Here is a 14858-nt window from a genome sequence, read left to right as displayed (position 1 = left end):
AAAGTAAAATTCCTTTTAGATATGTCATTACACACAGCCTTGCCACTCCAGGACATCAAATTATGCTACTAAAATTGGGTATTAGCAGATAATTCAGTGAGGCAATCAACTATAACTCACTGAGAAACTTTTATCACATCGCATAGAGGGAAATTAATTGAGAAAACTTGTTGGACAATGGACATAGGCTATTTACCTTCATAACACAGAGGGTCGCTGGCACGACAGACGATCTGTCAATAAGCTCTCCCCATCTCTCTCTGTCCTCGCACGAGTAAGTACACTCTATTACGCATGGAGAGAATTACAGCATATTGCATGCTGTAATTGCAACAGCCATTGCGAGATGGGAATCTGATTGGTTTTGATTGACGTAATGCCCAGCATTGCCTGGCCACACCCGTGAATAATTCTGGTAGTTAAGACCGCCCAAATCCCGTTTGCGCAGGCATTTTGGGGCGCAGATGATTTTGGCATGGCTCTAATTTGCGCCTGCGACACGTGCCGTGAACGTTTCCGCATCCCCGCCGAGAATTGCATCCCCAACATATTTCGGGGCTGTTTTAACTTAGAAATCAGGGAGGTCACGTCTACCAGACAATTCTATCACTTTTAAACAGTTACATTTCTGTATAAATCATAACAATTATGCTCCTGTGAGGTGGGGATGCTTTTTTTTGCTGCTGGGTGGGGGTGCAAAACTCGGCATACCACCTGGACAAATGCCCAAGGCGGACTGTTATCTTGCCTGCGTTAAGGCACGCGCAAACAGGTGCGCAAACGCTAATAGGAGATATCGCCTGTACGAAGATAGGGCCCATAGCGTTTTGAAAAGCCACCATAACAACGAAAGCCTGTACAAAATGTGAGTATTATACTGTGGAACAAGAATTCCATTTTCATAAAATACTAATTATGTGGATGACCTTATGCTGATTCACACCTTCTATTCTGAAAGAAAACGCCATGCAATTACACCAGGGCAGAGTGCATTCATCTCCTCTACCCTTTGTAATTGGTTTTCATTATTTTGTCATTATGCACTGTCATAAGCACAGGCCTATTTATTTGGCATGATTGCATCTGGTAAATAAATCGTCGCTGTCGGGCGGAAACCGTGTCAAAAAAGCAAATTTTCTCAAGGAAGAAAATTTTTCCCATTTTAACATAGTGTAATAGTAATAGCAACATTAATAACCAATAATATAACATATTTCGCTGGTCCAAAGAACCTGAAACTTTCACAGGTTATTTTTGGGTACCCACTAAATCTATTTATGAAATACAAAGAAAATGACCAAATTCGATACAGGGTTTCCACCTGACAGCAACGAAATCAGGGTTGGTGTTATTGTGCTCATGGGCCATCTTCTAGAGCAGGTTTGCTGCACCAGAGCTTGAGTCAGTCTATTAAAATGTTATTATAATGTTATTTAAGCTGCAAAACCACATTCATTTTATTCTACTGTCCACCAGGTTTTGTAACAAGGTAGGCTGAAAAAAGTACTGTAAACTCATTGATGTGTGAAAACATGATAGGCCTATATATATATATTCAACATAAATATTAGAGTGCAGAATCATTTATATTCCAAAACGGTAAGAGGTAGGACAGGAAAGCAAACACTGCTCTGTATTGATACAGGCATTTTGAGGCGCCACTCTGTGGTCTCCTCTGAATGTAAATACAGGCAGGCAGACAGTCAAGCTCTTTGGCTGTGGAGAAAAGATGGTGTTTCCATAATGCCGTCACAGCACAGAGGTTTATGGCCAAGTGCAGTATGATGGCTCCTGTTACGCCCCAAGTCTAGGGTTAGGACTGTAACATGAAATACGCAGAAACAAGTATCAAATTTGCAACAAAAATGGTTTTATTGCTCAAAAAGGGAAAGGGGGAACGAGGACGCTCTAGCTGACAGGGAAATCTGGTCCAGCAGGCCGCCGCCTTCAATACCTGATGTTAACCCCTCGGTCGGCACTGCTGTTCCCTACCACAAAAGGTAGCGCCTCGCTCCTGCAAGACACAAAGAAAAAACCATGATTAGAAACAAAAGACCAAAATGCACAAAGGAAAACAATTGAATGAAATGGTGTGTAAATGCGCGGATGAGAGGGTACAGGTCTCACACTCCAGTACCACTCTGTTGTAATGTTGAAAGTGAGTCCTGTATATAGGCAGACAGACAGGGCTGCTATCCAATCAGCAATCCAATCAGCAACCAAATCTCCAACCAGCTGCACCTGGGAAAGACTGGGCCAAAGACACTGTCGACCACAAGATAAACACCCGCAACCAGGAAGTATGTCACGGAAATAGCTAACGACGAGGAAAATGGACCGGACTCTCAGCCCATTGACGAGTCTACACATAAACTATATAATTCACAAAGAAAAGAAGAAAAACAAACGACACAGTCGTAACAACTCCTCTGCCCTGCCCCAACTCCTCTGTCTTTTTCTCTCTCTCTCCCTCAATAGGTGACAAACACATGGTGCCCATGTAGTCCTCAGCTCTTGGGTAGCAGTGGCTGTGATTGTTGCATTTCTAAACATAAAACTTGCCTCTCTGGAATAGCCTAGACATGGGTTTCTGTGTTATTTTTGATCGGGAGCTGATACTTTTGCCACTGATATACTGTATACATCTGAACTGTCTCTTAAATGGACAATAAGGCTAAAGACATTCGTCTTCCTTTGACAAAGTAAATGAATCTAGCCTCATCAGGCCACCCTGTTTTACGTGCCCAGCACGTAACAGGCTGCGAGCTGCCTGAACTGGAGGAGACTCAACCCACCCACTCAACAACATGTTCTCCTTGCTACCATCAGGGAGGAGATACAGAACCCCAAAAACTCGGACAAGCAGGCTGAGAAACAGTTTCATCCCCCAAGCCACCAGACTCCTAAACAATAAATAAAACTACCCAATAATAACTCAAACCCCTGTACAGCAACCATTTTAGGGCATCCTCCTACCTCAGGGTATTGGCTATCATTCTTCAGACTAAGCGTTGTCAGCTCTTGTGTATCACAGTAAACTGCATCGCGTGTGCTCTGAAACGCCTTCAGTTCTCACATGAAAACGCTGTCATTCATCCTGCAATACATGCCTCAGTTATCACTCAAAACCTCTGTCAGTCATCACTCCTCACGCGAAAACGCTGTCATTTTTTGCTTTTGTTTGTTCTTCCGTGTGTGATGGGGAAACCGCAAGAACACCCCCGTGAATTCAGCAGCAATTTTTTACAATTTCTCTTCCGGTTGAGTGATTTTGCCTTAAAAATAAAAGCATGATAAAGCGTTTCTTTTTTTCTTTTTTTTTTTACAATATAGATTAAAGTAGTAATCTAACTATGAGACCCATCAGAATTAACATAGTAACACTAATAGGAACATCTAGTTTAATGTTTGAATGAAAATAGACAGCAGAACTATACTCTGAGGATTCCCTAAAATGGTTGCCGTACCCCTGGGCAATATGCAATCTACTATTTATGGGCAACTGCAATATACATGTACAGATTTGACATGCACAGACAACGATTTGTAATATTGATGATGATGTTCTAATGTTGATGTACCAATAAGACGCATGACAAACATGACTGACGTTTACTGTGGACATACGTAGATACTGATGATGATAATGATGAGGCAATGATGATGATGATGATGACGGTAACGATATGTAATGGAACACAACACAGCTCAAGAATTTTACCGCATCTACTTGTACATCGAGTGACAATAAACATCTTGTATCTACTTAACAGGATTGCCACAGGCTTTGAAAATCCTTGAAAATTTGTCGATTAGAAAAAATAAAATTAATGTTTAAAAGATGTTGGAAATGAATGAATAGCCTTGAACGCAGTATTTATTCTCTATTCTCTATCTCTCCTCTGTCAGCACTCCACATTCCACAACACACACGCACAATCTACACCGTGTCCATGATGACTTCTCAACGAACACATACCATTGTTCTTACAGCTAGCCATCTCTAGAGGGCGACAGGAAACATGGCAAAGAGACATTTCTAGCAGTGTCTGGTGTTTGGTGATAAATGGCAGCAATCTGCTGTTTGTTTGCTTAGATGTCTTCCTGAGTCCACAGCAGCAGTGGGCTTTGCTGTTTGTTTGCTTAGATGTCTTCCTGAGTCCACAGCAGTGGGCTTTGCTGTTTGTTTGCTTCAATGTCTTCCTGAGTCCACAGCAGTGGGCTTTGCTGTTTGTTTGCTTAGATGTCTTCCTGAGTCCACAGCAGCAGTGGGCTTTGCTGTTTGTTTGCTTAGATGTCTTCCTGAGTCCACAGCAGCAGTGGGCTTTGCTGTTTGTTTGCTTCAATGTCTTCCTGAGTCCACAGCAGCAGTGGGCTTTGCTGTTTGTTTGCTTAGATGTCTTCTTGAGTCCACAGCAGTGGGCTTTGCTGTTTGTTTGCTTCAATGTCTTCCTGAGTCCACAGCAGCAGTGGGCTTTGCTGTTTGTTTGCTTAGATGTCTTCCTGAGTCCACAGCAGCAGTGGGCTCTGCTGTTTGTTTGCTTAGATGTCTTCCTGAGTCCACAGCAGCAGTGGGCTCTGCTGTTTGTTTGCTTAGATGTCTTCCTGAGTCCACAGCAGTGGGCTCTGCTGTTTGTTTGCTTAGATGTCTTCCTGAGTCCACAGCAGCAGTGGGCTTTGCTGTTTGTTTGCTTAGATGTCTTCCTGAGTCCACAGCAGTGGGCTCTGCTGTTTGTTTGCTTAGATGTCTTCCTGAGTCCACAGCAGCAGTGGGCTCTGCTGTTTGTTTGCTTAGATGTCTTCCTGAGTCCACAGCAGTGGGCTTTGCTGTTTGTTTGCTTAGATGTCTTCCTGAGTCCACAGCAGCAGTGGGCTTTGCTGTTTGTTTGCTTAGATGTCTTCCTGAGTCCACAGCAGTGGGCTCTGCTGTTGGAGCCCCTGGGCTCTTTGTTGATCTTACAGGTTGATCCATCCAATTACAATGAGCTGATAAGCCTCATGTCTGAGAACACGTTAACATTGAATAATGTCATGCTTATAGCTACAGGCTTGACTTCAGACAGAGAGCATATTATACATCAGGGTCCTTCAGCTCCTTGCCTGTGGGCAGATAAGACCTACGCAGGTGGGTAAGAGACTGCGTTAAGGCTAGAGGATGTGAAGTGCTCAGTAAGTGCTTCCATCTGATGTCGAGGGCAGTGGTGGATGAAGTACCTGAAAGCCACACTTGAGTAAAAGCACTGATATCTTACCAGGAAATGACATTGGTAGAAGTTAGTTGCCTATTAGAATATAACTTGACTAAAAGTCTTAAAGCCCCCCTCCAGTCAGTTTTCCACCTGTGTACAGTCCTGCTGTACAGTGGAAATGAAAAACTACACGCGCCGTCATCAACTACGTCACCAGTCTAATCTTGTGCACCAAAGTTCGTCTATTGGTAAGATGTTCCACTGCAACGTCATGGCTGGAGCACTGTTGTCCAAAAAGGATAACTCTCTCAGTGCGCTCTGCTGCTTCTGCGCTCCTGTGTGTTTTGGCCGAGCCTCGCTCACACCTTCAATACAATCTCTGTCTCCCTTCCAGCCGGTCAGACCGGAAACAGTATGGCTGCCTCAACTCCGCTAAATGTTCACCCAGAAGCCACATATTGTTATAAATATCAGTATAACCAGCCAACAGATATCAAAGCTGGTGGGCATATAAGCAAAATAAATTGAAAGAGCGTAACTCTAACTGGTTAAAAGTGACCCAAGCTAACGGCAGATTGTATTCACTATATTGTATATTATTAATATGACAAGTCCGCATACGTGAGCGTTGACAACCATAAAGTCTGACGTCAGCACCCCCTTCTAGCACGTGAGCCAATTTAAGAGTTTGAGCCCAACATAAGGTTATTTGTCAACAGAATACAGTGGCAACACTTTGGCTAATTAGCAGAGCAGGAAAAAACACGGCTACACATGAAATAGCTTAAAAATGACAAAAATGACTGGAGGGGGGCTTTAAAGTATCTGTAATTCTTTAAGCATTAACTGTACTCAAGTATTTAACTACCGGCTTTTTTGGCCCCTGCGGCTTATATAACGGTGCGGCTTATCTATGGATTTTTTCCAAAAAATAAAATAAAAAAATCTCTTTTTTAGCACTCTTTCTAACTATAAATCCACTTCTGTTTTAATTTCCTCTCTTGCCCTCTTTTCACCACTCTGTATGACACTGTGTGCACTGTAAAAAAGAAACACAGGTGGTGTTGTGTTATGTTGTTTTGTTGAAATGTTAATAAATGGGAGCTTCCTCAAACAGCCATCTCTTTCCCGACAATCCCCTCTGTGCATGAACCCTTACATATGGTAATTAAACATTAAAACACAAAAAAAAAAAAAAAAAAAAAAAACATTAAAACACCCGCGGCTTATAGTCCGGTGCGGCTTATATATGTAAAAAACAGTCAACTTTGCAGGTGCGGCTTATACACCGGTGCGGCTTATAGTCCGGAATTTACGGTACAAGTAAATGCTGTTAATAAAAAAGCAAGCAGTCATCGTCGATTCATGTTAATCTCCATCTGACATGCCTGGACTTGAGTGGAAATCTTCTTCTTCTTGAGTTTTATAGTGGTTGGCAAACAGCATTATGGTGCATTACCGCCACCAACTGGAATAGAGTGTGGATTGTGATTAACGTAACTTGCAAGCTATATGAGCACTGATTCGCAAAACCTGCTTGCTTGCAGGGCAGGCGACCAAATTTCTTTTAGTTTTATTTTGTAGTAACGAGTAAGAAAGATGCTTGTTTGAAATATAATGGAGTAAATGTACAATTGTTTTTAGGAAATGTACTGGAGTAAAAGTGAAAGTTGACAGAAATATAAATCAGAATAAGAATCAGCTTTATTGGCCAAGTATGTACACATACAATGATTTTGTTGTTGTTTGTTTGCTTTGCTTTGCTCTCAAAGTACATACAGAAAAGGAAGGAAGGAAGGTATGCACAAGTCAAAAACAGGCAAGGCAAAAAGGGTACATTTAGACATTAGCAAAATATTAGCAAAATATACTATATACAATAGGTGTGGTGATTATAAATACATACTGTATGAAGGAATGTAAATTTACAGTAAATAAGTGTGGTGTAAAGTGTCTATTTTAAATATGTGTATATGAAGGAATGTATACAATAAATGTGTGTCAATGTACAGTAAATGTGTGAATATGCCACATAGGATTGTAAATAGGATTGTAGCCTACTTACAATTACAGTAAGTAAAATACAGATATTCCCCCAAAATATGTAAGTAGCCTCCTGTAACAAAGTATTTTTTCTTTGTTACATTAGTAATGGCTGAGTGTGAGTCCGTGTGCTGTTTTCTGTGTTGGCAGGTTTCTTTCACCTGAGAGTTCCGGAGTCCTCTGCGGTGGGGTCTGCTGTGGGGAGGATCAAAGCTCACGACTTGGACATCGGGAAAAACGCAGAAGTTGAGTACAACATCGTGCCGGGAGATGGAGGCGCCATGTTTGACATCACCACCAATGAACACAACCAAGAGGGGATCATCATTCTCAAAAGGGTAGGACAAGAGTTGCATGATTCACAGTACTTCTGTGATAGTTGAGCTAATAATTATATTTGTATAGCATTTTGTAGGTGCTTTATCAATCAAAATACAAACATTATACTCTAAATGAATTAAAACAACTAAAAACAAGGAGACAGCACAAGACAAAACATGAAGCATATATTTAAGCAATATAGCACGAGAGCAAGTGTGTTGTGGTGTGGCCTGCGGCCTCGTGGGATAACAGCTTATCAGCGGGATATATTCCACAACACACGCTGCTCGAGTGCTATATTGCTTTTATAAAACGGTTTCCAAGTATAATAATATAATAATAATAATACTATAAGTCCGACTGGCATTTTATTCTGATAGAGTCAGTTGAAACACTACTGTAAGGCGGGACCTCTAGCAAGAAGATAGACGTGCGGGTGATTTGATTGGATCGTTCTGGAGACTGAAGTCGACATTGGCCAATCCTGGCGCTTGCTGAGACCTTTTTGCAGAGCCCGACACCAGAGCCGTATGCTGACACCAAGTAACGTTACGTCTTATTTAGAAATGCGGGGTTAAGAGAGGGCGCGCGAGAGAGGGGTTAAGACATTAGCCCGCGTCTATTCTTGTACAAAACATCATTTTCTGCGAAGTATTAGTAAAGTTATAAGCGAAGATCGATTCACAAGGATCTGAAAGCTGTCTCCGCCATTTTGTTTTTGAGGTAACCAAAGCCTAGAGAGTTGCGCCATCATGCGTCTCTGGCTGCAAGCGAGTAGCTTTTTGTTTTGACACTAGTGTAAGGCGGGACCTCTAGCAAGAAGATAGACATGCGGGTGATTTGATTGGATCGTTCTGGAGACTGAAGTTGACATTGGCCAATCCTGGCGCTTGCTGAGAAGCTGAGAGCTTTCTGGAAAGCCCAACTCGAGCGCAGCGCTGCCTTTTAGTAAGAGAGTTGCCATGGCAACCAATAACCCATGGCCATGGGTTATTGAACTCGGTTACTGGAATTATACAATGGCTGTGAACCAATCAGATTGCTTGATTTGAGAGAGCCGTTTTATAAATATATATATATATATATACAGTATATATATATATATATATATATATTACACATAGGAAAGATCTTTGCGGAGTATAGACTAAATGGCATTTCTTCATACTCGCACCCATTGACTGTATAATGGGCAATGTTTGTCCACTTTTTACCGGTATGCAAAAATGAAGCCAAAATATCTCTTTTCAGCAAGCTGCCATCTTGCTTGTTTGATGTCATTTGTAACCGGAGTCTGTGCATTAGAGTCGAGCAGCGGGCTGAGCCCCCTCAGCTGTCACAGCTGTTAATCAGCCCTTTTTATATTGTCAAATAACTATTTAAAAAGAAACGTATCCAAAAAATTAGTACTTGAACAATGAACATACATCAGTGTGATAAGAACTACCTAAAATGACCTAAACATCTTTAGGAAAAAATGTATTTGAAGTTTTGATTGTTTAGTTTGGTTCATGCCCTGTCTGCTAATATGGCGGGGGTGGGATTTATGACTGCAGCCAGCCAGGAGCGTATGATGTCCATACAGTCAATGCCCGCTCCTAGGAGCTTCCAAGTCCTGTACTGCTGCAATTGCAGGTTTGGTGCCATGTACAGTATGCTGGTGGGCCATTTAAGGACATTCTCAGCCGCCTTTGTCATTCGCAGATGTTCTTTGTCAGATTTAGGTGAACTTGCGTCAGGTTTATGGCTCTGCTTTGTCAAACTTACGTAGATGGAGTTTGTCAGATTTAGATAGACTTGACTCAATGACATTCTCACACACCTTTCTCATTCGTAGATGTCGTTTGTCACATTTAGGTGGACTTGTGTCAGCTTTAGCTATCTTTTGTTAGATTTAGATGGACATGTATCAGATTCAGCTGTACTTTGTCAAACATAGAGAGAGTTTGTCTCATACTCATTCGTCTGCAAGGCAGGGCAGTTCTGGTGTCACGACCATCACGTGAAGCAGTCTCATAAGTGAGCTGGTAGGGCTTCAGGGCGTTGATCAAGGCCACGACAATGGGACACGTGGCCGTGGCTGAGATTGAACCTAGTGTCCTTTCAGTTGTGAGATGATGGTCTAACCGTTTGCCACCTTGCTGTCCATGCCCTCAAGTACAGCGGAGTGCAATGGCAAGGCTCTCTCTAAGCGCCTGTGCTATATAAAGTATACACTCAGCATGTCAGGGCTCATTTATTATGCCATGTGGTCTCTTTGCTAAATGGATTAATGTGCCCGGGGCAAAGCAAGCCACCGCAAAAAGGCCTTGGTTTTTGGATGTCGCTTCTTTGATCCACAGAGTAGCTCTAGCCCATTTAATATTAATGGTGCTTTTACCAAATACAGTATTTGCAGGCCCATGGTGTCTCTTCACTAATGGCAAGATGTGGCAAAGTGCCAGTGATATTAAGTGCCAAGGGTGAAAAAAGGACATGCAGCCGCAGACTAAAATTAGAGGCAGACACAGAGGGGTCCAGCCACTGCAACGAGTTCTCATCTGCTAAGCAGCTCGTCTAAAATAAGACTTGCGCTATCAATTATTCACTTTATTATATGTTAAGAGGAAGTGAGTTGTGTTTCAAAATGCAGTTCTATCATACTGGGAGTGAAATAATGACCTCAAGTTTATGATTCAGTGTTTTAGTTAATTAGGTACAAATGTGCACATTAACGTCTATAAGCAAATTATAAATCCGTCTATTTATGTAATTCATCATATTTCTTAATTGCACTTCTCCTCATTAAAACTATTACCTTCCTTTGCCAGCTTGAGTTGAAGAGTTGAGTGTCCTTTATGTCCAATTGCATCCAAATAGGAATGATGTCATGCTTAGAGCTACAGGCCTGACCATTATAGACAAAAGAGCATGCTGTTATTTCACTCGTGGCAGTGAGTGGGTGGGCGAGACATATACAGTCTCAATGCCCCTCTATCACTACGTATACCAAGTAGTAATAAGTTAGCCACCCAAGTGGTGTATACTGGCGGGGGGGGGGTGGGGGGGGGGGGGCATTTTATGTATTCTTTTAATGACCACTCTTCAATTCGGCATATATATTCCCCAACTTACTTACTTTCTATCTATCTATCTATCTATCTATATATCTACAGTATCTATCTATCTATCTATCTATCTATCTATCTATCTATCTATCTATCTATCTATCTATCTATATATCTGTCTGTCTGTCTGTCTGTCTATCTATCTATCACACTACAATTTCACAAAGAATGCCTGGCTGTGCCGGCTCTTCCCACAGTCTTCTTCTACAAAAAGATGCCACTATGCGAGCCAGCATGAAGTGAATATAAAAAAAAATATTCTCAGGATGAATGCGGGATGCAGTATGATGGATTATATCAATGCCGAGTTGACACTCTACTAGTTAGTAAGCGCGTCATGGATGTGGGCGGATACAGCACTTGAGTGGTATGGGGGCCTTTGAACAACAACAGCACAGCTATGGGTCGCTCCTGTGGTGCTGAATGCAGAAATATTGTGGTGTGCTGTGAGCTGTTTCACTCACTACCATCCAGCAACCCTACTGCTGTTTCCCTATAGTCATATTATGCTCCAAGAAGATATTATCTATCTATCTTCCCCCTGGCCATAGGCGCTAAAGTGGCGTTAAACGCAAAAAAAACATGCTTTGCGCCTGCCTCGGGAAGATAGCATGTTTTTAGGCCCCGAAATGCGATTTACACCGAAGAGGCGTGGCGCAGTGCCAGAATAGGCCAGAATGGGCGTTTCGGCCTTAAACCGGCCTCACGCTATCTTCCCCCCTGGCGTTAATTTAGCGATTACCGCTTTTCAAAACCAGGCCTTATTCACTGCGCTGGCTCCCCTACCAAAGTCACACACAGACTCGCATGTGAAATCTCCCAGCATGCAGGCTAATACATTTCGACAAGAAATAGCAACCAAATCAGCCTAAGTAGGCTAAGTGGTAGATAGAAATCATATTTATGTTAAAGGAACACTCTGCCCATTTTCAACCAGCTTTGTATCATTAGAACATCAGTAGTATATCAGAAAACTGTAAATTGTTTTGAAGTCTGTTATTTAACTTGACAGTTATTGAGTGTTAAAGTGTGGACCAGTGACATCACTGGTCCACACTAACTCAAATTAATAACTCATTAACACATTAAGTGCCAGAGACGGACTAATTCGTCTTACATAATCCAGCGCTTAAGTGCCAAGGACGGACTAACTCGTCTTACATAAAGATTTTTTTTTTTTGACAGTGGGACATCAATCAACCCCTTTTACATCTTCGAGATAAGTATTTGGAGCAAGAGCATGTGTGTAATCTATTTTACCGACCACTAAGTGGCGACAGAGACCGAGAGAAGTCACAGCCACGGGACCCAAAAGCCACAAAAGCAGCCGCCTCGCCCGGACACACACACACAGAACGGACAGAGATCCCTTCCCCCCAGAGCCGCGCAGCAACGCGCGAACACACACACACACACACACACACACACACACACACACACACACACACACACACACACACACACACCGCGGAAGCAAGCCATTCAAGGAAATGGCGACGCGATTTTACAGTAATCCATATCCATTTCAGACTCGTCTTGCCCGACAGGCAAGCAGGCAGGCAGGCACGCAGACAGACAGGCAGGCAGCACAACGCGCTTCTGACACGCCCGCTGAAGCCAGGAGGAAGGAGGAGAAGACACACGGAGGGAGGAGTTTGAATGAGAGGGGTGTTTCCTGTTGTTATGGAGGAAATTACTGTTCAAAACTATTGTTTAGAATGTCTGACGGTCTTACTGATGCCAAAAATGAATGGTTAAAGTGACTGTTTCACAAAAAGCCATTTATCTCTGAATAAATTTCCAGACGCTGAAACCATGCTGTACTCAACGGCTAATATCTACATAACTACTAACTCTGCAAACTAACTCTTTTAGACAGAGAAAGCACACATTCTATTAGTTATTTTTAGATGATTGATGTTCATGAATTCTTAACAGAAAAGAATCCTCGGCTGTTCTAAAATGAGCCAGAATCGTCAAAAACACCCCTGGCACAACTTACCTACAGGAATGAAAACATGGCTGGCACCCAATGTGTTAACTCAAATCAACTCTCAATAACTGTCAAACTACCGTAAATTCCGCACTATAAGCCGCACCTGCAAAGTTGACTGTTTTTTACATATATAAGCCGCACCGGACTATAAGCCGCGGGTGTTTTAATGTTTTATTTTTTTATTTTTTTTATTGTGTTTTAATGTTTAATTACCATATGTAAGGGTTCATGCACAGAGGGGATTGTCGGGAAAGAGATGGCTGTTTGAGGAAGCTCCCATTTATTAACATTTCAACAAAACAACATAACACAACACCACCTGTGTTTCTTTTTTACAGTGCACACAGTGTCATACAGTGTCATACAGTGTGGTGAAAAGAGGGCAAGAGAGGAAATTAAAACAGAAGTGGATTTATAGTTAGAAAGAGTGCTAAAGAAGAGAGAATTCAGTTTTTTTTTTTTTTTTTTCTGAAAAAATCCATAGATAAGCCGCACCGTTATATAAGCCGCAGGGGCCAAAAAAGGCCAAAAAACGGGAAAAAAGCCGCGGCTTATAGTCCGGAATTTACGGTAGATGAATGATGAATAGTTTGACAGTTATTGAGAGTGATGTCACTGGTCCACACTTTAACACTCATTAACTGTCAAATTAAATGACAGACTTCAAAACCGTTTACAGTTTTCTGATATACTACTGATGTTCTAATGATACAAAGCTGGTTGAAAATGGGCGGAGTGTTCCTTTAACACAATATGCAATTCTAGAACATTTCAATATTGGACAAAATAAAACGTAAAAACAACTATGTGAAACATACATGTAATCCAGGTCGTATATATATCCGTCGCAAATACGTGTTATAGTCGAGTGACAACCATAACACGGTTGTACTGTGATGTCCGCTCCAACAAGACTTAGCTTACTTGACACGTACTTTTTCAATAAAAACACATTTATGCCATGACTTTACACAATGTAGGCTATATTTATGTTGCATCATTTAGTCTGTGCTGTGATGTGCAGGAGCAGCAGGTAGCCTACAAGTTATAAAACTAAGCCTGCCCTGAATGAGCCGAGTGGGGGTGCTTGTTCACTATTGTGAAAGTTATGTGTTTACAACATATAAAGATCGTGGAAGTGGATATTATCAGGAATGTCACCGATAGTTAACGTTCTATATTGGGAGACCATCTGCCCTGCTGAACAGATCTGTATTTGCCTGTAGGTTGAATAGTTTTATTCAGTCTATGATCTGTGATGCGCTGAGATATCCAAATTGGCATGAAGAGATGACAGCATGCAGCCGCAACCGGAGTTACCGGACTGGAGTATCTCGGTGGATCGGGACCTTGGAAGGGAAGAATGTGATTGGTTTACTGGAGACCGCCAATCCAACACTTGTGAATAATTCTACGCTTAATTCTACGTGTGTCGCGTGTGCAGGCACGTCAGAGTTTCTGAAATGTGCCGTCTCAAAGCGATTACATGGAGCTATCAGCGGGGAGCGTACCAAAGAATTCCACTCTGGAGGGTGGTTTCAAAATGTGTCGTTTCCTAAGCGCGAATTCGCCGTCGCCGTCTAAAAGGGAGGCACTAACGATAAAATAATTCCCCGTCACCATAGGAAACCGTCCTCGTGTAAAGGGCCCCTTAGCCCGACTATTTTCTGTGAAACCCTTTGCCTGTGAATTAGTAACCTTGTAAGGCAGCTGGATCTACGAAATCACAATCACGTGATCTTGATCATCTTGTGGCGCTCCAAGCTATTGGTTTAACTGCGTCCTAGCAGTGGGCCGGACCAATCAGCATCCAGAGGCAGCTACGGGCGGGATTTAGGTGTGACTACAGCGAGAAGCGAGCCTGTGATAGACGTGATAGACAGATGGTTCATCCAATCACCTGCTAGGTATTTTTTTTAAATGCCTGACCTTTGAAACAGTTTCCAATGACAAAGACCCAGATGGTTCTGTGTTCCAAACCATCTGGCAGCGTCAGGTTAGTGGATAGTGCTATATAAATAAACTGGACTTGACACAGACAGGCCTGAGGCTGCATTACATGCACACTCCACCTCACCTGCAAACTCAGCCATGCTCTTTACATGCACACTCCACCTCACCTGCAAACTCAGCCAGGCTCTTGCACATTGATTCCTTCACACTCTATCTATCTTTCCCTCTGGCACCATGTAGTAGAATCCC

General features: G+C 42.3%; 1 protein-coding gene across 1 annotated transcript in view; it reads left to right on the top strand.

Moving 5' to 3' along the window:
• The window catches only part of LOC310790424 (cadherin-12-like), a gene marked incomplete at both ends in the record, with an annotated part of 138763 nt that overhangs the window by 60587 nt on the left and 63318 nt on the right, over window positions 1-14858 (top strand). The window contains one exon of the mRNA XM_083652111.1: window positions 7383-7570. Coding sequence (XP_083508237.1) covers window positions 7383-7570 — 188 coding nt within the window. The remainder of the gene's footprint in view (window positions 1-7382; window positions 7571-14858) is intronic.

Source organism: Poromitra crassiceps (assembly GCF_964638095.1).
Source record: "Poromitra crassiceps genome assembly, chromosome: 2".
Lineage (NCBI taxonomy): Eukaryota > Metazoa > Chordata > Actinopteri > Beryciformes > Melamphaidae > Poromitra > Poromitra crassiceps.
This window is presented reverse-complemented; position numbering and strand designations above follow the sequence as displayed.